Here is a 21,237-nt window from a genome sequence, read left to right on the forward strand (position 1 = left end):
CCAGTCCTAGTGATAGTCATACGTCAATATTATTACAATCCTCCATCGTTTATCATGGAGGTTACATTAACAAAAATACCCAGAGTAACCAAAATAAGGAAAGTAGAGAGATTTTTTAAATATTTAGAAAGATAAAGAGGTAAAGATGAGATAGATATGCATGGTCATAAATGAAAATCCAAGTAGTAGATGTTTTTTTTAAATAAACTAAACTAAACGAATCCTGGTTTAAAATGGGAAAAAATGCAAGAAAAAATGGCGACGTAAACGTGCAATTGCCAAAGTTAGAATCATAAATGAACATCTGCGACAGTGAAACCGCAATAACCGAACCGCGATGTAGCGAAGGAACGTTGCTCAGATGCGCAACAGTTAAAATTGAGCGGATATCCCGCGACTTGTGTCTACACAGGTAGGCGGACGTGTGTCCCGTGATGTGACATGTGGATTCGAGAGGACAAGGGAGGTGTCAACGGGGGTGGGGCCACCCGCTGCCTCTCCGGGAAACACCGTTTAAATGCTCACTGCCAGCAAGCAGTGAACACAATTAAGTCGGAAGAAGCATCACCATCGTCACTCCTATTGAAGAGGACAGCTCGTTTTTCTCCTTACTTCCCAACCAAACTTTCAAAGCTTGAACCATGTGCGGTAAGTTGATCTTTTTTTTTCCCATCTGACTTCAATTCATTATGCGTGCTTTTTGGGTGTTTTTGCACTTTACGTTGATCACTTCAAAGGCTATTTTATATTGAGTTGTGGAGGGAATCACGATGAGATCGATGAAGTTCTGTGCAAATGTAGATGTCTTTTCCTTCGCTGTGTGTGACTTTTACTTTTAACTGCTACGTTGTCTTGCGTTCTCCCTGGCCACCGGCAGGCTGCTCACTCAAGTCATGTCAACCCCGCTGCCCATGCAATACAGAGCCATTATTATTAAGGAATACGTTGAGAAGCGATGCAGTGTATTGTGTATTATGATTATGACAAGTGTGGTAACAGGAGCAAGACGTTTACAACCTAAAAAGTTAATCGTTAACCAACTTTCTCCCCTTAGACTTAACCACAATCTGCTTAACTGGCTGCTGAAACACTGCTTGCTATGTCCCCCATTCTATCTAGGTAGTGGGGGGAGGGGAGGGGGGGGGGGGTGTAGGGGTAACATTTCTGCAGGACACTGTGTAAAAAGGCCCTGGTTATGGAAACCAAGTCCAATTTTAATATTAAAATCTAGTTTAATAAAGTCTTTACTCCTAACACAAGACACATTTTATTTTGTAAGGCAATGTTCCCTTGTGGCTTCACTCTACGGCAGATTTTCATTTGTGACCATAACTTTTTCTACAGCAGGTTTATGTCACTGTTTTTCGTTATGTCAGACAAGTCAATTAATATAAATTTTAATTTTAAAAAAATGGCTTACTTATTTATTTTTTAAAGATATTTTTCCTCCTCAATTGAACGGATAAATAAAATACTGATTTAATGTTTTTTTTTCTTTTCACAAACACACAAAAGAATAAAAAAAAGTTCAACGTCTATTTAGCAGATTGCAGTTACTGCAGGTACTTTTGGCAACGTAACCCCTGTGATAAACAAGGGAACACTGTATATCAATACTATTTATTTAATTTTTAACAATACATTAAGACCACAATAGAATAAAAAGGCTTGAAGATTCTAATACAGTTTTGACACAGTCAAAGCAGTACAATATGATTAATTAACACTTCCAGTATGTTTCATAAAATAGTTGGAACTTGTTCTGAAATGTTTTCCTAATCATTTGATTACTTCATTTTGGACATGAAAGCCACTAGAAATGAGCATAAACCTTTTTTTCTTTTTCTTTATAAGAGTTTTTTTTTTTTTTAATAACTTTGCCATTTTTGAGTGGACTGACTTAAAGGGAAAAAAAATGCAATAAAAATTGCGATCCAAACATGCAATAGACAAAGTTATGGTCATAAATGAAAATCTGTGATTGAGTGACATTGCAATAACTGAACCATGATGTAGCGAGGGAACATTGTCACCCAATTGTGGGTCAAAAAGGACCAGTCCAATATTAAGGTCAATTTTACCCGATTATTTGATGAAAAACGACCTAATTTTTAGGATGCCTTGTACTAAATGGCATATTTTTATGGTTGTTTTATGTAAAACAGCCCAGAAAGTTGGGTCAAATCGACCCAGATATCAGGTTGTTTTTTAATTGGGTTTTTAACCGACTGGTTATTCGAGTGTGTTGCTGCCGCCAAAGCTCACCAGTATGCTACTAATTTGTACGACATTGTACAAAAGATGTTTGTACGACATTGTACAATAGATGCAGACCTGTTGTAAACACTTGGGAGTTTTATTGCACAGGAAAAACAGGAATCTTTAAAAAGGTCTAGTTTCTCAGTGTTAAAAAAATATCCTATTAGCCGAGGTTTCTACTCGGGTCTTATAAACAAGGGAAGTTGTTTGAACATTTCAAAGACAGTGGCCCTTTACAGATAGTATAATTCACACTTCTTTGACATCGTTGATCAAAACTGACCATGAAGATGCAATAAATTTTGGTCAAGTTTGGTACAGCTCTTTTGATCTCATCTCATTAGATTGTGAACGAATCGGTCACTGCACATATTCACCATATAAGTGACCTCAGTTTTTTATGTTTTCACCCAGATGAAGAAAACTCATTCATCAATTTTTGAGCTCTATGTGCCTATTGTTGAAATGGGATTACTGACAGCTCCAAAATATCTTGTCAGTCAGGTTTACGTTGTTTTTCCTGTGTGCTCTGAAGGGATTTTCGCTTACCTAAACCACCAAGTGCCTCGCACCAGGAAGGAGATATTTGAGACACTAGTGAAGGGACTGCAGAGACTTGAGTACAGAGGCTACGATTCAGCAGGTAAGACGGCTGCCACGTACACACATGCACAACACGTATATAAATACACACATGCACACAAACACGCTATACATGCTGTAGGTGCAAATACTTTCCAACATTCAAAGCATTAGGAACAAGCTGTAATTCTGATTTATAAGCAAGCAATCCTTTTTTAAAAAATCAGAAACATGAAAACCTGAATTATGTGTTCATATGTGTAAAATAAAGTCTATCAATACTAGAAAAAAACTCGCCACACTCACTTATGTGGCATACTGAAGCCAAAGAGGTTAAACATTTGTTCAGAAATTGACATAAGCTCACTTGCCATTGATTTTAACTGTCAAACATAATAAGGAAAACTTATAGATATGTATTGTAAAACAACCACACATCTTTCCATTTAGCATAATGCTAACAAACAATGAAGAATGCTATAGATAGAATAACTAATAGCATATGTTTTGCACATTTTGAACACAAATGGTGGAGCAACCAATGTAGACTTATACAATACTGGCATACGTTATTTATCCTCTGAAAAGATGGATGAATATTAACTGCATATTACTAAATTAGCTATATATAGCATCTGTGTTGCACATTTTGAACACAAATGGTGGAGCAACACAATTAGTTTGATAATATAAAACTCAGGCGTTCATTGATCCTCTTTAAAGATCGACTATATTGACTGCATTACTAAATTAGCCTGTTGTGATTGTCTTAATATTATACAAAAAAAATTGGGGGGGAGATCAAGGTAGTCATTTTCATTCATTTCAATATGCAACATATGTGAGATGACTGTTTTAAGTTATGAACATGTTCATGGATTAATAAAACTTGCATCTCAAGGCTCCACTATTACTGGAATTTGGAAGGTTTAGAAGGATTGCAGTTGTCCTGCAAGCAGAAAGTTGTGGTTCGCGAGACAGTGGATCAAACAATGACGAATGCTATATACAGAATAACAAATAGCTTTTGTTTTGCACATTTTGAACACAAAAGGTGGAGCAACACATGTAGACGAATAATATAATGTTCATGGGAATTTATTTATCGTTCCCAAAGATTGATTTATATCTTATTACAGATTATTAAAATAGCTACACTTACCATCTGCGGTGCACATTTTGAACACAAGCGATGGACCAATACATGTAGACTAACAATATGATAGGGGGATATTTTAGTTGAACTCTGCAAAGCTTGACTAATTTTGTTGACGCGGTTTATATTCCTAAAGACACATCTTTATTGCGGACAGATTCATGTAATTTCCATTCATTTCAATTGGGAAACAATATGTGACATGAGTTATATCTCAAGCACCACCCTAATTGGTATTTGGAAGGTTTAGAAGAATTGGCGTCGTCCCGCGAGGAAAAAAAAAAAAAAATCGGTTCACAAGATAGTGGCTCAGCGGTATCAGCTAGCATTTGCAAATTAGCTTCCTCGCGCTTCCTCCTGCGGTTCTAAAGCACATATGCAGATGAAAGGAAACCAACTGTGAGAATATTTGGTGGAATTAGTTGTTGATACTACTTTTATCTCTAATCTACCGGAGAAAAATCTCTGGTATTCATAATGAAGGTTATTCATCTCATTCAGACTGGGAGCACTACAATCTTTCAACTATCCTTATCCCAAAATTTTAGAGGCAACCATTTTTTTCTTGACTCCGTCTCATAATCATGAATGTAGCTGTTACTGACCTGATTCAATTGATAACCTCATCAGCGAACTCTGTAAATCTTGAAAATGATCGTAATCTTTTGAATCAGGTGTGTTTGAGAGAGAAGAATCAAAAACATGCAGGATTGCGGCCCTCTAAGACTGGAGTTTGAGACCTATGAGTTATATGATGACCTTGACGATTTGAATTTAAAAGCACAAGCCTCTTGTCAACTAACCAAAGATTATCATCAATAGTTTATTAATGTACACAAATGTGAGGGAACACGCCACTGTAAATATGTGTTTTGCCTTCGCCCATCCTGTTTGAGCAGGATAAAGCCCAGTTCGTCTTACAGCTGTTTTATAACCATGCGCCGCCAGACAGTCATTTCCTGCAATGTATAATATGATTTGTATTCCAAAATAATTGACAATTTACCATCATAAACCATGCCTTTTAACTGCCTTCATGACTTTCTTTGCTGGAAATGTGATAAGTAGACTCCCTTGCTATTATCAAAGTTGAATCTGGGTGTTCTTTGCAGGACGGCCTGTCAAAGGTTTTTGATGAATGTTTGCCTACCGTTTGTTCACAGGCATCGCCGTGGATGGAAAATCCAAAGAAAGCTCGGACATCAATGGCAAAGCCATCTGTTTGATCAAGAAGAGAGGAAAGGTCAAGGCTTTGGATGAGGAGCTTCACAGTAAGTTCAAGTCAATTATATTTCAAATCTTGAGGCACTATGTCTCTGGTTGCTTATTTGGCTCGGATTTGACACCATGTAAGAGACTATTATCTGCTGGGTTCTCCAGAGAAAGACTCCCTGGATCTGGAAGAGGAACTGTGCACACACTTTGGTCTCGCTCATACTCGCTGGGCCACACACGGAGAACCGAGCGCGCTCAACAGCCATCCTCATCGCTCTGACAACGATAATGGTACATTTTGAAAGAAAAATGCTTTTGTGTTCACATTACCGCACTCTCAAATGTTGTATTTATGGTGTTGTGTTCATTATATGTCATAGTTGTGTTAATCATGAAAATATGCATGAGATTATTAGATTTTAACATCTAACTCTAATTACGCCATTCAGTTCATAATGCCACTGATAGGATGGATATCTTTCCATGACATTAAATTATGTATGGAGTTTCACATCAAAATCTGCAGGGTTGACACAATGCCCCATAAAGGTTTGGTCATTTGAAATATGAAAGGCAGTTTGAAGAAAAGGTAGCTGATCTTATCACAGCTCACCTGAGACTTTTTTTTTTTTTTTAACTAGCTAATCTTTTAAATCTCATCACCAGAATTTGTTGTCATCCACAATGGCATTATCACCAACTACAAGGAGCTGAAGGCATATCTGGTAAGGAATTATTGTATATATTTAGTGTATGGCAACATTTTTAAAATGTAGAAATGTCCCATGTGTCCTGAATGTCCCGTCATTTCCGAATGCTAACATGCTATATCAGTCAGATTCCTCGCAAAAACAGACACTTGTGCTTCCAGATGGTTAACAATTTGTATTAATAGCAAAAAACTATACTATTTACTTGAGTACAATCTTGGGATTAATATTGAAATCATCAAATAAAATTGCAACTTGGCTTTGCAATGAGCCATCAAGCAACCTTTATGTAAAACGACATATGTCTTTTTGCCGGTATCTCTACTCTGTTTGGTTGCAAAGTTAGTAGAGTTCAGCTGCTGCAGGTAGTAAATAGAACAGTTATTTTTAACATTTTAGAAAATTAGGTTGAAACTCCAAGGTTGACACTTTAACTTGAAGTTATAACTAGAGATATAGATACAATTTTAGATATAGATATACAGTAGATATAGATATGGGCTGTCAAGTGACTGCTATTTTTTAACTGATCCCATACAAAATCTTACACAATTAATCATGATACAACACTTAATTTTTATTAAAAATAAATTGTACAATACAATATAAGAGGCACATCTCAATATATTTTGGTGCAGTGCATTTCATAAAATGCACTGTGATTTACTAACTTAAGAAAAAAATTCATTAAGTAATAAAGTTGACAGAAATGATAACTTGACCTTTGCTATTTTCGTGATCATTTATTAATTTTGTGCTAAATTTTAGCACACTCTCTACCAGCTGTGTTCAAATGTATTTTTTACTTATATCCTCTGAAACCCAAGTTTTTTTTGTTTATGGGCGTGTTTTCGCCAATTTGCCAGAACAGTCTTGACAATTTGGTGGCAGAATGCTGTGCTAAACTTTATGCAGTTTTATGTGACATTTCATTCATGGATATGTGAACAACAGATAAATAAAAATACAATAAAATCAGTGACTCCCAAAAACCACAATTATATCTTGCCTGTTACAATTCTCAGATCACCAAAGGATACGCGTTTGAGTCCGAGACAGACACAGAGGTGATCCCAAAGTTGATCAAATACGTATACGACAACCGGGAGTTTGACAGCATCAGCTTCTCCACACTGGTGGAGAGGGTCATTCAGCAGCTGGTAGGTGACATTTGCCTCATTTTTGCCATGATTTTTCATTTTTGTGTTGTGAGCTGGACATTTTTACTAGCCGTCTGCTTGCACACCCATTGGTGACGAAGAGGAGCTGTCAGGGAAATAATTCAGGATTGCTTCTAATAACACTAATCAAACATTTTTTTACGTGACATTCTTAAATTCTCACAGACTAGTCATTTTTGCCATGATTTTTAATCTCTGTGTTGTGAGCTGGACATTTTTACTAGCCGTCTGCTTGCACACCCATTAGTGACTAAGAAGAGCTATCAGGGAAATAATTCAGGATTGCCTCTAATAACACGAAAACATTTTTTAACACGACATTCTCACAGACTAGTCAATTGTTTATAAGTGGAATGAAAAGCACTTACATCCATGAAATGCCGAATGAATTTTTTACTTGTGGGTGTAAAAGCATTTTGCCCTTGAATGTGATCAAAAACATTGAAACAAGCATTTCAATAGTGTATGGGAAAGATTCACATGTGTATGTGAGCAAAAAAAAAAAACACGTGAGCATTTTAATACTGTGTAAATGTCATTTTATTAGATGTGAAAGCATTTCACTACCGCATTGGCTGTTAAATATTTTTTTCATCCAAGTACTGCCTTCCCATCACAAATAATTTTTTTGATGAAAAAAAGAAAGACTTAAGAGTTCGCCATCCTTGTTTGATTGATTAAATTCAGAACCTCTTTTCTTTTGGTATCTCTTGGTGTATTTTATTCTGCAACTCCAGAAGATAGATCGTGTAATATCTGTTTTATTTCTGGCCCGTTTGCCAGAAATGTGTCTCGAATGACAATCACATCTATATAGTGTGTAACAAAGTGTACAGGTATACATTTTTGCAAAGATTTGACAATAACACAAGTTGCCTCATGTTCCAATTAATTTGCCCTCATTTTTAAAAGAAAAAATATACTGTTCCTTTCATAGGATTAAACATCATCAAATTGCATTTGCCGTTAGCTGCAGAAACCAATTTCAAATCTCATGTACCCCCTAAGTGCCATCAGGTGCATCATTTGAGAACCTGAAGCACGTGAGCGAAAAAATAAAAAATATTAGAGCGTTGAGAGAATTTCAACAGTATGGCAGCGATTCATGCGTGTAAGCAAAAAAAAAAAAAAAATAGATGTGAGAGCATTTCATTCTCATATATTCGCACGTAAAAACAATTTGCTTGTGTATGTGAGCGAAAAATAAGTGTGAATGAGAGCATTTCAGTCATGTGTATGAGAGGTAAATCCTGAATTATGGCCCCTTAAAAGTGACGGCACAGTGTCGCTAGGTTTCATAAAGTGTGTTTTTGTTTGGTCGCACACATTAGTCAAGTCTAGCGTACGTTTCAATATCCTGCCTGCGGACCATCACAAAATGGTCTCTGTGGCAACCGTGCTGAAAGCATCACGGTTAACATCATCATTTGCGTGAATTTTGGGTGTGAGCAAACTGTCTGTCTTCTGCGCAACCGCGTTTTTTCTGGGAGGGGAGTAATGGGAACCAGACAGTTCGACCTCATAGAACGGCCATATGGCCACGACAAAACATACCCGCCCCTCGCTGTCAAAACCACACATACACGTAAACCCAGCCAGTAGGACGTCTCTCCCACCGACAGTGCTTTCGAAACACGGCAGATGTTACGCAATGCAACTCCCAGTTAGTTCTCATTCACCTCCTGCAAAGACTCCGTTCTCTCCTTCCCATTGTTTCGCCATAACGTTTCGGGAAATATTTTGGGGTCACGCTGCCTCATTTAGAGATACACGATTGACTTTTTTTCTGCCTCATTTAGAGATACATGATTGACTTTTTTTCTGCCTCATTTAGAGATACATGATTTACTTTGCTTTCAGGAAGGAGCCTTCGCTCTGGTTTTTAAAAGTCGCCATTTCCCCGGAGAGGCCGTGGTTGCCAGGTTAGCTTTCACACTAACACACGCAAACGCGCAGTGAAATTTTACAGTGTGGTCATGAACATGTGGTCCAGGGGATAGACAAGTTTGAGATGAGCCATTCCGGTGGCGCAATCCTCAATATGATTCATAGTTGCCATTTCATTTACTCATTGGACTTTATTCAGTAATTATTTGATAAGTGTGCTTTGTACGTTGTATACTTTTATGTACGTTTCCAATCGGGTTCAAGTTAGTAACGCCGCTTTCGATTGCTTCTGTCATTGCCTTATTTGCCGAAAGACCCTGACGCAGTGGTTTATTCCTTCTTCTGCTGAGCCTGGCTCCTCTTCTCTCTCCTTTGGTCTTCTTCTCTCTTTTCATTCTTTAGGGGCCTCTGTGTGGCTGGCCCTCCGCCTGCATCTCTGTGACTCATTATCGAACAGTTTCCTGTTTCAGATCTTGCCAGCATGACTTCTGGTTTATCACTCCCCAAGTTTTATTTAACTTTATATATTTCCTGCTTCAGTTATCCCTTATAGATCAGGGAGAGGCAAATGACTGCATGAGCAAAGGGTAATTCATTAAAAAAAAAAGATGGGAAAAAAAGCATTGTAAAATTGACTAAAATGTACAGGCAAGAGGCACTGCAATGACCTCGAAGCTGCAACAAAAATTCTTATCATCCAATTAAAATATTGTCCTTCTGTAGTTGTGTAACTAAAGTCTGGTCAGGTTGGTTGCTATTTTCTAGTCATGGGAAAAAGAAGCCTCATGAACCTCTTTTGATTTTTTTCTTCCTCTAAATGTCACTCTTGGTTTAATGATGCAGTGAAAATAAATGTACCAATCATACATTTTTATTGTATCTTAAACCAAGAGCACTGTCTCGTGAAAAAGAGGCTTCATTTTCTCATCAGTACTGAAGCCCCAATGACTGCTCTGGACTCTTGGCTTTTAGAAGCCATGAATTTTCATTGCACTAAGAGCACCATCTAATAATAATAATAAAAAAAAATAATAATAAGTTGTTCCCGAGGCTTCATTTTCTCATCATAGACAACCACTAACTTATTTTGTCAGGCTGTGGTAGTGATTGACACCTCTGTCTATGAGTGGTGTGTTTTTTTTTTGTTTTTTTTTTCCAGTAGCAGCGGTTGCATGGCAGCCAAAATATGATGTGATTTTTCAGCCATTTTTACATGTATGCAGTATGGCCAAGATGGCTTTCTTTTAATGATTATTATTGTTATTATTATTTTTACCATTGACACAAGTTCTAATGCACAAATGTCGAACTCCAGTCCTCGAGGGCCGGTATCCTGCATGTTTTTGAAGCTTCTCTTTCAAACACACACGATTCAGAAGAAGATACTTTTCAAGATCCTGCAGAGCTAATGATAAGCTAATTATTTGAATCAGGTGTGAAAACAAGCAGGATACCGGCCCTCGATGACTGGAGTTCGACACCTATGCTCTAATGCAGGGGTCACCAACTCCGGTCCTCGAGGGCACCTATCCAGCATTTTTTCAGTGTAACCCTCCTCCACTGCACCTGATTCATAGGATGTGCTCATCAAGAAGCTCTGCAGGAGCACCAAAATGATCATGATAATTTGCATCAGGTGCAGTGGAGGAGGGTTACACTGAAAAAATGCTGGATAGGTGCCCTCGAGGACCGGAGTTGGTGACCCCTGCTCTAATGGAACCATCTTTTGAACTTTTTTTATCAGTACTCTCATTTAACTGCATGTAAAGCATTTTTCTCTTTTTTCTATTACTCTTTCCTTTTCACCTCTCAACCACAAAGGTTTAGTGTGCAGTAATACTGGACGTGGAAAATAAAGGCGCAAGGCAGCAATGATGTCACATCGTATGTTTGTATGGTGTCCGGGGATTGCTATGGCAAGCTATGATGTAATATTCATGTTTTTCTCCAGTTTCTTCATTTTGGCATTCCTCGCCCTTCACGTATTAGCAAAATATAGTAAAACAATGTCTGGAAGTATTTGGCCAAATGAGAGCACAGTTTGCACAAACGTGTTTCATAGTTCTTTTGATGATATGATTTTGAATACTAATACCGGGCATCTGTTGTTCTAGTCAACAGATTTCCATACACAGATTATTCAGTTGCTCTTGTTTTGACGTTATCATACTCTCTTGTTTCCCCGCTGTCTCTTTTTACTAACACATCTTACTTTCCTCTCGTGTGTTCTCTTTCCCCTGTCTTTTCCCTCCCTCGGGGTAAATATTGTCCTGGATAGCGACCACATGTTTCTGTTTGCAAGCCTCACTTCAAGCCCCACGCCCGTTAAAACAACCAGCAGGATTGCGTCACTGCAGCCGAGCCCCACAGAAATCTTAACTGGAGAGAAAAGATAGGGCCAGCCATGCAAATAATGTACGTGCTTTGGAGAGGCCTAAAGTATTTATGTCTTTGTAACCTACTTTGCAACAAAAGGTTTGATTTCATTTTGCTCTCAAACCTTATCCAAACCTGTCAAAATGTTCCTTGACTGAATATTGTACAGACTAATAAAATGAGGTGTGATGTAATGTATGAGACAATTATATAAGCTAAAAATTGAACGGAGATGCAAGAGTGTGTTCTAAACTTCTGTTAATTGATAACTATGAACTTAATAATCTCTTAATAATCTCTTCCCACTTTCTCAATGTGATTAGAAGAGGAAGTCCGCTGCTCATTGGCGTGCGAAGTGAGCACGAGCTGTCCACGGAACACATTCCTGTCCAATACAAGGGTGGTAAGTTTACAATTTGCCTCACAAATACACTCTAGACATTTTTTCTTTAGGTATGCCTGCACCAATCCAAGCTTTAACATTCACTGCCATTGACGAGTATACTCGTCAGTTACGTTTTCTAAATTAGTGAGGCAAGGGAGCGTTTGCTGCTACTCTCAATTTCAGAATTTTCAACAACCGTACTGATGCACAATCATCAGTAGATGGCATCAATTCCCCATTTTAGAAATGAGATCAACAGAGTTTTTGAGCTGCATTTTTTGCAATCTACCTTTGTTCTATTGCTGATTAAAAAAAAAGTGAAAATCTTATTTTTTTGCTGCTGAAAGGAGACTATATTTTCATTTGGGGGATAAACGCAATCTGTAATTAAAAATTTAACACAATATATTATGGGTCTTGAAAACGTCAAATTGCTCTAAGTGACTGCGTTAAAGATACTCCTCTGCAAACTAATACACATGAATCAGCATCATTAATAATCAACATATTACACAAAACTTTCTGCAACTTTTAACATCACTGTGCAGTGTGTGAATTGTTTGAATTCTATTTTTCTTACCTCATTTTCAAAGTTTGTGTATATAGTGAAATATATTTTAATAAATTAAAAATAAAAAAAATACATCTAAACAAATAAAAATATTATATTGAAATACCATTATGCTGGATTTCTAAAATTATTACCTTTAAAAACAAAACATCTTGCGATTTGCTGTTGACTGAAAATGACATCGCATGTGATGAGCACTCAGCTAACAACCAATCACTGCTAAGCTTGTGAACACATGACCAAATCTAGAATATGAGTCGTAATTTGTTGTTACCTGAGCCTTGAGCGCAATTGATTCACTTTCCGTTAAAAGCAAGCGAAAAATGTTTTTTAAAAAGATTAATTGTACATGAAAATTTCACTATCAATAAATTATTGACAAAATATGAACTTTTCATACTTCTGAAACTGGCGAATTTGTTAGTGTCAGTGATTTCATGCCAAACGCCTGCTCACTCTTGATTATTTGGAAGGAACTTTGCTGTGAATTTGGGGTGCTATTGTACAATAACACATTGCAAAGCTTTCTAAGAATTCCCTTTCTGCGGAACAGTTGGGTTGCCAAGTATTTTAGGGACATTTCTTTTGGAAAACCATTCAGAAGCTTACTGGGTAGTGTGCTCATTGGTATGTCAAGCCAAGCAAGAACTGAAATTGATTTCAGATAAACAACATATGTAACCTTGATTATTTCCTATTACTGTCAGACATTTTGTGTGCACGCAGACTGTTGTCTCAGATGGCTTTTCATAGAAGATTTATGATTTTTCAAAGGAACGAGTGACACCAGTCCAAAGTGCAATGCAGAGTTATTGTTTTGTTGTCGTGGGCGAGGACAGAACAAGCCTGGGTGTGTCCATTTAATGCTTGTAAAAAAAAAAAAAAAGAATTCCAGTGCTTCTTGCCCTCTATTTAAAATATCTATGTGCTATATAGATGACAAATTGCACTGACTACTCCCACTTATCTTTTTTTTTTGCAACTTGTAATGACTCTCCAGAAATTGTAAAGACTGAACTAAGGTTCATTAACGTCATTCTGATTTATCAAAAGCAGCTTTGCTTATCATACCATAAATGAGAGCATAGCTTACCTTTTTCAGCAGAAAGCTCAGAGAAAGAATTTGTCATGTTTACTTATGTTCTAGAGACTCGAAGACACTGAGGTGACCCTTCTGACCTTTGTTTTCTGACCCCACAGCTCTTTTCAAGGAGGACATCCAGGAAAAGAACAATCATAACCGCTCTGGTGGGACTATCAACTCTGTAGGGGATGGCAGGGCTGTCGAGTATTATTTTGCCTCTGATGCTAGGTGCGAACTCAACCTTATACAAAACAATGGCAATGTGATTCACCGATTTTTGTTTCCTGCCACAGTGCCATTATTGAACACACCAACAAAGTGTTGTACCTGGAGGACGATGATATTGCCGTGGTGAGAGGAGGGAAACTTTCCATCCACAGGATGAACCGGCAGGCCGGTGAAGATCCTGTACGTGCTATCCAGACATTAAAAATGGAACTGCAACAGATAATGAAAGGTCAGACATTTAAACCAGAACAATTTAGGGACAGGTTTAAAAAGTTTGAACTATAACCAAAATGAATAAAAATAGATCTTCTATACGTGAACCCCCTCTGCTGGCTGAATATTGTGAATACAAGTATTTTTTCTTTCAATGAGTTTCTCAGTTTTTGAAAGTATAAGAACCTCTAATTTAATGCCCCAAAAAGACCATTGCATTTTTTCCATTTCAAATTTAGAGTAAATTAATTGAAACACTAGTTTTTTTTTTTTTTTTTGCTAAACTGTGTTACAGTGTTTCCTTTGCAAAACATATGCGTTACTATTGTGATTAATGTCATTCGTCAATTTTGATTAATGTCATTCGTCAATTTTCCAGCAGGTAAACTAGAAAAGAAACTGATAATTTTACAGGATCTATTTTCTGGAGGTGCTGTATGAAACATGCTGAGAATACCACTACAAATGTAGGTTCGGAGTTTACTAAGTAAAACACAGACAATAAAGCGGATATTTTAAACCGGACAGTTATTTTTCCAATGAGGCCAAATGATAAACAAAAAATGTTGTGGAGGACTGGTCCAAAAATAAAAAATGAAATTTAAATCTACTATAAAAATATGAATATGAAAGGTACTTGTATAAAACACTTGTATAAAAACATTTTGGAAAGTGAACATAGAAAAAAACGATTAAACATTGAAGAACTGCATGAAAAACAATAAACCATAATTAATATATTGAAAAAGGCATGTGAACCAATCACAGAAATACTGAAACAATGGAATAACTAGATTTAAACAGAAAAAAAAATAACAAAGAAGGCAGTAACTAGGTGGACCTGGTACAAAACCCAAAGCTCAGAACCTACTCATTATTTTTTTCCCTCCAGTTTTTTTAATTAAATGCGGACAGTGTGTAAAATTTAGCAGTATCTTGTGGCAAACACAAAAATTCAACCTATAAACCAAATTAACACTCAATAAACAAAAAAGTGCTATATCAACTTTTTTTTTTTTTTTTTGCTATGGATACCTGAAGTAGAACTTTGGGGATGTTGTGTTGTCTGCATGCTTCAAATTGTTGCATCCCTTTAGTCCACCACTAGATCGCACTAAACTCTACAAAAAAAAAAAATTCTTTCACGGTATTTTATTTTTGTGCTGATTTGGAGGAAGTTGAATGAAAATATTTCACAGGGGGTACATCACTGAAAAAATGTTGAGATCACTTCTACACAATAAGTAAATTATAATATTTCCAATTGCAACTTGAACTATATTGCGGTACTGTTGCTATAGTTACATGTTGTAGTTGCTATGCACATTCTAATACAATTCTCTTCCTTTTGCAGGAAACTTTGATTCCTTCATGCAGAAAGAGATTTTTGAGCAGCCAGAGTCAGTGGTCAACACAATGAGAGGTCGCATTTGTTTTGACTCCAATACTGGTAATCATGATGTATTATTAAATGCCATCTGTTTATCAGACCCATACTGTATGAGATATTTTATCAAACTGTTTTAATTTAATGTTTTTTTAGTGATTCTTGGAGGATTGAATGACCACTTGAAAGAAATCAAACGCTGCAGACGGCTAATCATGATTGGCTGCGGCACTAGTTTCCATGCTGCGGTCGCTGTAAGTTTAGGTTGACTGTCAAACATTGTTGAGAAAGTTTTGCATATGCTGGAAATGATGCTCAGCTGGTTTCCATCTCAAACCGTTTCAGACACGGCAAATTCTGGAAGAACTAACAGAGCTGCCTGTCATGGTAGAGTTGGCAAGTGACTTCCTTGACCGCAACACGCCTGTTTTCAGAGATGATGTCAGCTTCTTCATCAGCCAGTCAGGTGACAACATCAATAATTATGCAAGGATTCATTCTAGTGGGTTCCAAAGAAATGTCTGAAGCTTAACTCTGCATTAATCATCAGGAGAGACAGCGGACACCTTAATGGCTTTGCGCTACTGTAAAGAACGAGGTGCCTTAACAGTGGGCATAACCAACACCGTAGGAAGCTCCATTTGCAGAGAAACAGACTGCGGCGTCCACATTAACGCTGGACCTGAGATTGGAGTTGCTAGCACCAAGGTAGAACTACTACAACATTGTTCAAATCTTCCTCTTGAGTATCAAACTTTGGTTTTGGCTTCATCAATTCTCTTTTTTTTTTAACTTTTTGTGGAATCCAGGCGTATACCAGTCAGTTTGTGGCACTCGCTATGTTTGGTCTCATGATGAGTGAGGACAGGCTCTCCCTACAGAAGAGAAGACATGAGATCATCAACGGCCTCAGAGAGCTTCCTGGTAACTGCTCGTCATTGGAATGCAGAGGTTGAACTGTTAGCAGGCATTTAAAATGAGATGAGAAAATTGTATTTATCCCTCTGACCATTTTGTGGCAAGCGACATTTTCTGCTCTCAGATGACTGAGGCAATATGCTGTATAACACCCTCGAGTGATTATAAAAACCAAACGTGGGCGGTAAATTTGACTCTTGGGTCTTTGGTGAGGACTTAAAACTCAATCTACTTTCTTTGTACAGGACTATAAAAAAAACACAGCTAAAGCTTGGCTAGCAAGAGTAAATGAAATGCAATGTCTTGATGTTTTAGTTGATGCAAATCTATGCTGGAAATCTCACACTCAAAAGCTCATATTAAACGGTTAAAAGAAAAATATCCATATCCTCTTTTTCACATGTTGTCTGTTGTTATTGCCATATCTTACATACTGTTTGGACATTGTTTGGCAAATTTACAAAACAAACACTCAGTCTGACTAAGCTGCAAAAAATAGCATTACAAATTTTACGAATGTAGAATTTTCTCAGACAGGCATGAACATTTTCTCAGATTCCCTAATTTGATTACACTCTCAAAATTCAAACCTTGATCATTTCCAGAGGCTATGAAAGGAGAACCCTGTTATAGCAAGGGAACACGGTACTGAAATATCATTCACAATAGCAATGATGTACATGATTCATTTATTTTCCAAAATGCTTCTACTTATTTGGATCCTTTTTAAAGTATAACTCATTCACCGCCATTGTCGGTGATAGAAGTCAAAAGATTGCTGAACGCCATGTTGAGAACTGTAATTTTTGTGTCCTAGATTTGATAAAAAAGGTTTTGTCTCTGGATGAGAAAATAAAGATCATCGCCGAAGAGCTGTACCAACAGAGGTCTCTTCTGGTGATGGGCCGTGGTTTCAATTACGCCACATGCCTGGAGGGGGCACTGGTGAGTTTGTTATCCCATTTCCAGCAGCACATGAAATATGGTAAATCCTTGCTAAAGAAACTAATGTACTGTAATTTGCCTTCTGCCTACAGAAAATCAAAGAAATCACCTATATGCACTCGGAGGGCATCCTGGCAGGCGAGTTGAAGCATGGACCTCTGGCACTCATTGACAAGCATATGCCAGTCATCATGATCATCATGAAGGATGCCTGCTACACCAAGTGTCAAAACGCCCTTCAACAAGTCACTGCTCGATCGGTAAGTCCTGGAAATTATCCGCAAAACGCTCCGTAAATCCAATGCAGAAGTCCCGTCTGCATGATAGTCAACTGTCAAGTACATGTAATGTGAAACGGTAACAACATAAACAACATAATCGCCTGCCAAAGTCAAACTGTGTCAAGTTGCCACCATTTTGAAAAAAATGAACTCTTATTTAATATGCATTAATATTTGTGTCACGGCGGGGCATGGCAAGTTGAGTGCGGGAGGATGGACCGGGGGTGCAAGGGGGTGCAATAATCTGACAAATAACAGTGAAAAGGCTGCAACTTAAATACACGAGGCTACTTACAAGACAACGCGAAACAGCTGGGAGAGACAAGAGGCAGGGGAAGCTGATTGGGTGACACGCAAGGGCAGGAATTCACAGGCGACAGGTGGACAAAATCAAACTAATGGACAGAGAGGCGAGGCAGATGCGGGAAAGAAACTATACAAACTAAATGGCTAAACAAACAACCCAAAATTTCTACAACACAACCCATAGCAGAACGTAACTCAGGCAGAAAGTGACAATTTGATTTCATAGGAATAATGTGATAAGGAAGATGTTGGCACGACACACATTGTTCTCTTCCTTTTTCAACCTATTAGCAAATTGTTTTTTAAATATGACAATTTTCTCAGGGGAACGATATTGACACAAAAGGTCAAAATCTTTTTTCCCAAGGTACTGGTTGCCATGGGCATTTGAAAGATGAATATGCCAAAAGTCTTGAAAGATACTCTTGAAAGGCAGCGTTCATGTTGCTATCACCATTATTATATGTCATTTTATAGGGAATTCATCAATTTTTATTTTCTGAGACATAAGCTAGGGATTCATCCACGTATATTCAGAGCGGAATGACTGACTAAAAGTGGATTTTTTAGATTTATGATTTAAGGGAATCCAATTATCTCAATTATCTCAAAAAAAATGATGGATCATGTGAAAACGGATGAAATTGCATGCCTCAAGAAGGGCCCTTAATTCCTACAACCATCACATACTGCCGTTAACAATGTCCATGACTCCCCTCTTCCCCCTCGTTCAGGGCAGGCCCATCATCCTGTGTTGCCAGGACGACACCGAGGTGACCATGAATGCTTATCGGACCATCGAGCTGCCGCGTACTGTCGACTGTCTGCAAGGCGTCCTTAGTGTCATCCCCCTGCAACTGCTGTCCTTCCACCTGGCAGTGCTGCGAGGATACGATGTAAGTCAAACGTGTGAGCGGCATACACTCAAACTCATTCTCTCCCAAAGTTGTATTAAGACTTATTAACACTATTAAGTCTTAAGACGATAAATCTCAGGTATTCATTTCTTTGGAAAACTATTTTGAGACCCTTTTTACCCTAATGTTTGAAAAATTATCTTGGAAATTAGTACTTGGGATTGAATATCTGGACCAGGGGTTTGCAACCTGTGGCTCCAGAGAGACATGTGGCTCTATCATCCTTGTTGCGGCTCTCCGTGGTTTGGGAAAATAAATTATGCTTGGTTCAGATCGATTGCGTGGACGGCGTAACTAGCGACGTGTTTGAATTGCAGTCAATAAAGTTTGTGTGATTGGGTGATAGGGCGAAATCTATAGGACACGTTTGGTGCCACGGACACAAAATGTGGCGAGAAACGGCCAGTTTCAGAAAGGTAAAAACAGGAAACAAAAATATAGAGCGGCCTTCCACATTAAAAGCACACGTTTTCAAAGACATTACTACGGTAATCATTAAAAACGAATGCACTGGAAGAACACAACATAAATATCATCTTAATGGCCCTACGTGTGATCAAGGATGGACTCAAATGATAGATTTTTTCCTGAAACCAAAAACAACCTTGGTAACAATGAACACTGCTAAAAGCTATATGACAAATGGAGAACATAAACAGCAAACACAGAACAGCCTTCAGATTAAAAGTAGATGTTTAAAAAAACTGTAAAACTGATGAGTAAACAATAAAAACTGGAGCGCTTGAAATATTCTTAACATAACAAATCTCATCTTAATGCCCCTGTTTGTGAACACCCCTGGATTCAGACGTTGTTTAGATCTGCTTGCTTCTTTTAATGAAAATAATGTGGTACAACCTTGGCTAACAAAAGCTGTCGTAAGCAACTCCTCTGGCTGCTAACACCCAAATGATTCCAACTGCTTGCACCCCCCACTCGCCCCCTTACCATAATTATCAAATCATTTCAGATGTAAGAAATTGTCTGCGGCTCCCGGTGTTGTATTACTGTGGAAACCAGGTCAAAATGGTTCTTTGAATGTTAAAGGTTGCAGACCCCTGGTCTGGACTGTAAAGACTATGATAATGAACATGAATAGACATGTGAAGTTGAATGTTTTAAATGCATACTGTAATTTCTCAAGTAGCGATCACATAACTTGATTATATTCAAGAACATATTCTACCAGCCGATGCCATAGAAAATGTGCCCATATTGACAAACCGAACTGCTACTGATTGTAAATGATTTCTCTGCAGGTTGACTGTCCCAGGAACTTGGCCAAATCTGTGACAGTGGAATGAAGTGACGTCACAAAGCGCAAGGAAAGCAGAAAAGACGTTCATGGCTTTGCAGTGCAAATGTGCAATTCAACTCTCAGAATGTTTTTATGGCTTTGTGTGTGGGTCTTTATGTAAGGTGTGTATGCTGGGTGTTGAGTGAATGAGAGGAATGAGAAGGATGGTACAAGGAACATTTTTGTTTTCTTCAAACAAATGTGAAGTTTGACCAATACACTGATGAGGGAGCACCAGTCCAGTGCTGTCGCGGCCTTGCATGGATCGCAACATACTGTGCCTTTTTTTTATTTTTTTTAAATCACTAGATGAGCCAAAAACGCTTTTTTGACATCACAGCATAACATAAAATACAATATAGAAAAAAATGGCAGTTGTGCAATACGGGGACTAAATGTGCATTATTATTTTTACACAGTTGTAGCTTAGCTGTTTTTTTTTAAACATTGTTTAAAATGAATAATTCGAGAATTTATTTTCAAAGAGCTCCAGAGGTATGGAAGTCTGGCTCATATCTTCTGTATGTTGTATGTACTATACATGACCATTTTTTTTTTTAAAACCCTTGTGTGATATTTTGTCCAATTCTTCAATATTTACATCAAAAGGCATTTCACATCAAAGGGAAAGCAGTGAAAGAAGACACCACGGAGCTGAAATTTCACTCAGATGGTGACATTCCAAAATTCAACATGATACATCCTTTTAAATCATCACACTAACAGGAGTACCATCCCGTGGTAGAAATAGTATAAGAAGGATGCGGAGGAAAATGATCCAAAAATGATCAAAATACTGCACAAGGGTTAAAGCTGTTCTTACCAACAGGAAAGTACTTTCACCCTCTGACTTGATTTTACTCTTGTCGTTCTGCTTCTTGTTTATTGTTGTTTTAATTTAAAACAAATATCTTGTTGCTTCTTTTTAACAAAACACGATTGGTTGCAAACGAAGGAGCATGTTAGGACTGTCATCGCAATATTCTCAGATAAATTTCAATATATGCATCATTACCATTTCAAAAAATATTAAGCGATCTGCCATGACTTTTATCAAAGTGTTTATTTATCAGCTTTTGAGATACTTGTATTGGTTTATAACGAATGAAGATATTCTGTATTTATCTGATTCATATTTTCAACAAAAAGTTGTATTCCTATTTATAACTGATAATTTCCTATCATACTTTCTGGGTTTACATGTATAAGCCTGCTCTTTCAATCAGTACCTAGATAAAAGTATTCAACCAAAACGGTGCACTTTATTTGCTCATTTCTATAAATAAATATGCTTGGAATTTGAACTAGACAATAGTTTGATTGGACTGCTTGGAATTTG

At 37.5% G+C, this 21,237-nt stretch overlaps 1 protein-coding gene across 1 annotated transcript; it reads left to right on the forward strand.

Moving 5' to 3' along the window:
- The first annotated feature begins 500 nt into the window (after window positions 1-500).
- On the forward strand, window positions 501-21,202 carry gfpt2 (glutamine-fructose-6-phosphate transaminase 2). Its single transcript, XM_088432137.1, has 19 exons — window positions 501-648; window positions 2,795-2,902; window positions 5,161-5,268; window positions 5,378-5,503; window positions 5,879-5,937; window positions 6,948-7,082; window positions 8,964-9,025; window positions 11,690-11,769; window positions 13,523-13,634; window positions 13,700-13,863; window positions 15,202-15,297; window positions 15,391-15,488; window positions 15,580-15,700; window positions 15,785-15,942; window positions 16,044-16,158; window positions 16,970-17,097; window positions 17,190-17,357; window positions 18,419-18,580; window positions 19,861-21,202. Exons 1-19 carry the CDS (start codon window positions 642-644, stop codon window positions 19,903-19,905), a joined length of 2,052 nt encoding a protein of 683 aa, XP_088288263.1. The 5' UTR covers window positions 501-641; the 3' UTR covers window positions 19,906-21,202.
- The last annotated feature ends 35 nt before the right edge of the window (window positions 21,203-21,237 follow it).

Source organism: Hippichthys cyanospilos, chromosome 13 (genome assembly GCF_059441005.1).
Source record: "Hippichthys cyanospilos isolate Australia breed blue-spotted pipefish chromosome 13, RoL_Hcya_1.0, whole genome shotgun sequence".
Taxonomy (NCBI): domain Eukaryota; kingdom Metazoa; phylum Chordata; class Actinopteri; order Syngnathiformes; family Syngnathidae; genus Hippichthys; species Hippichthys cyanospilos.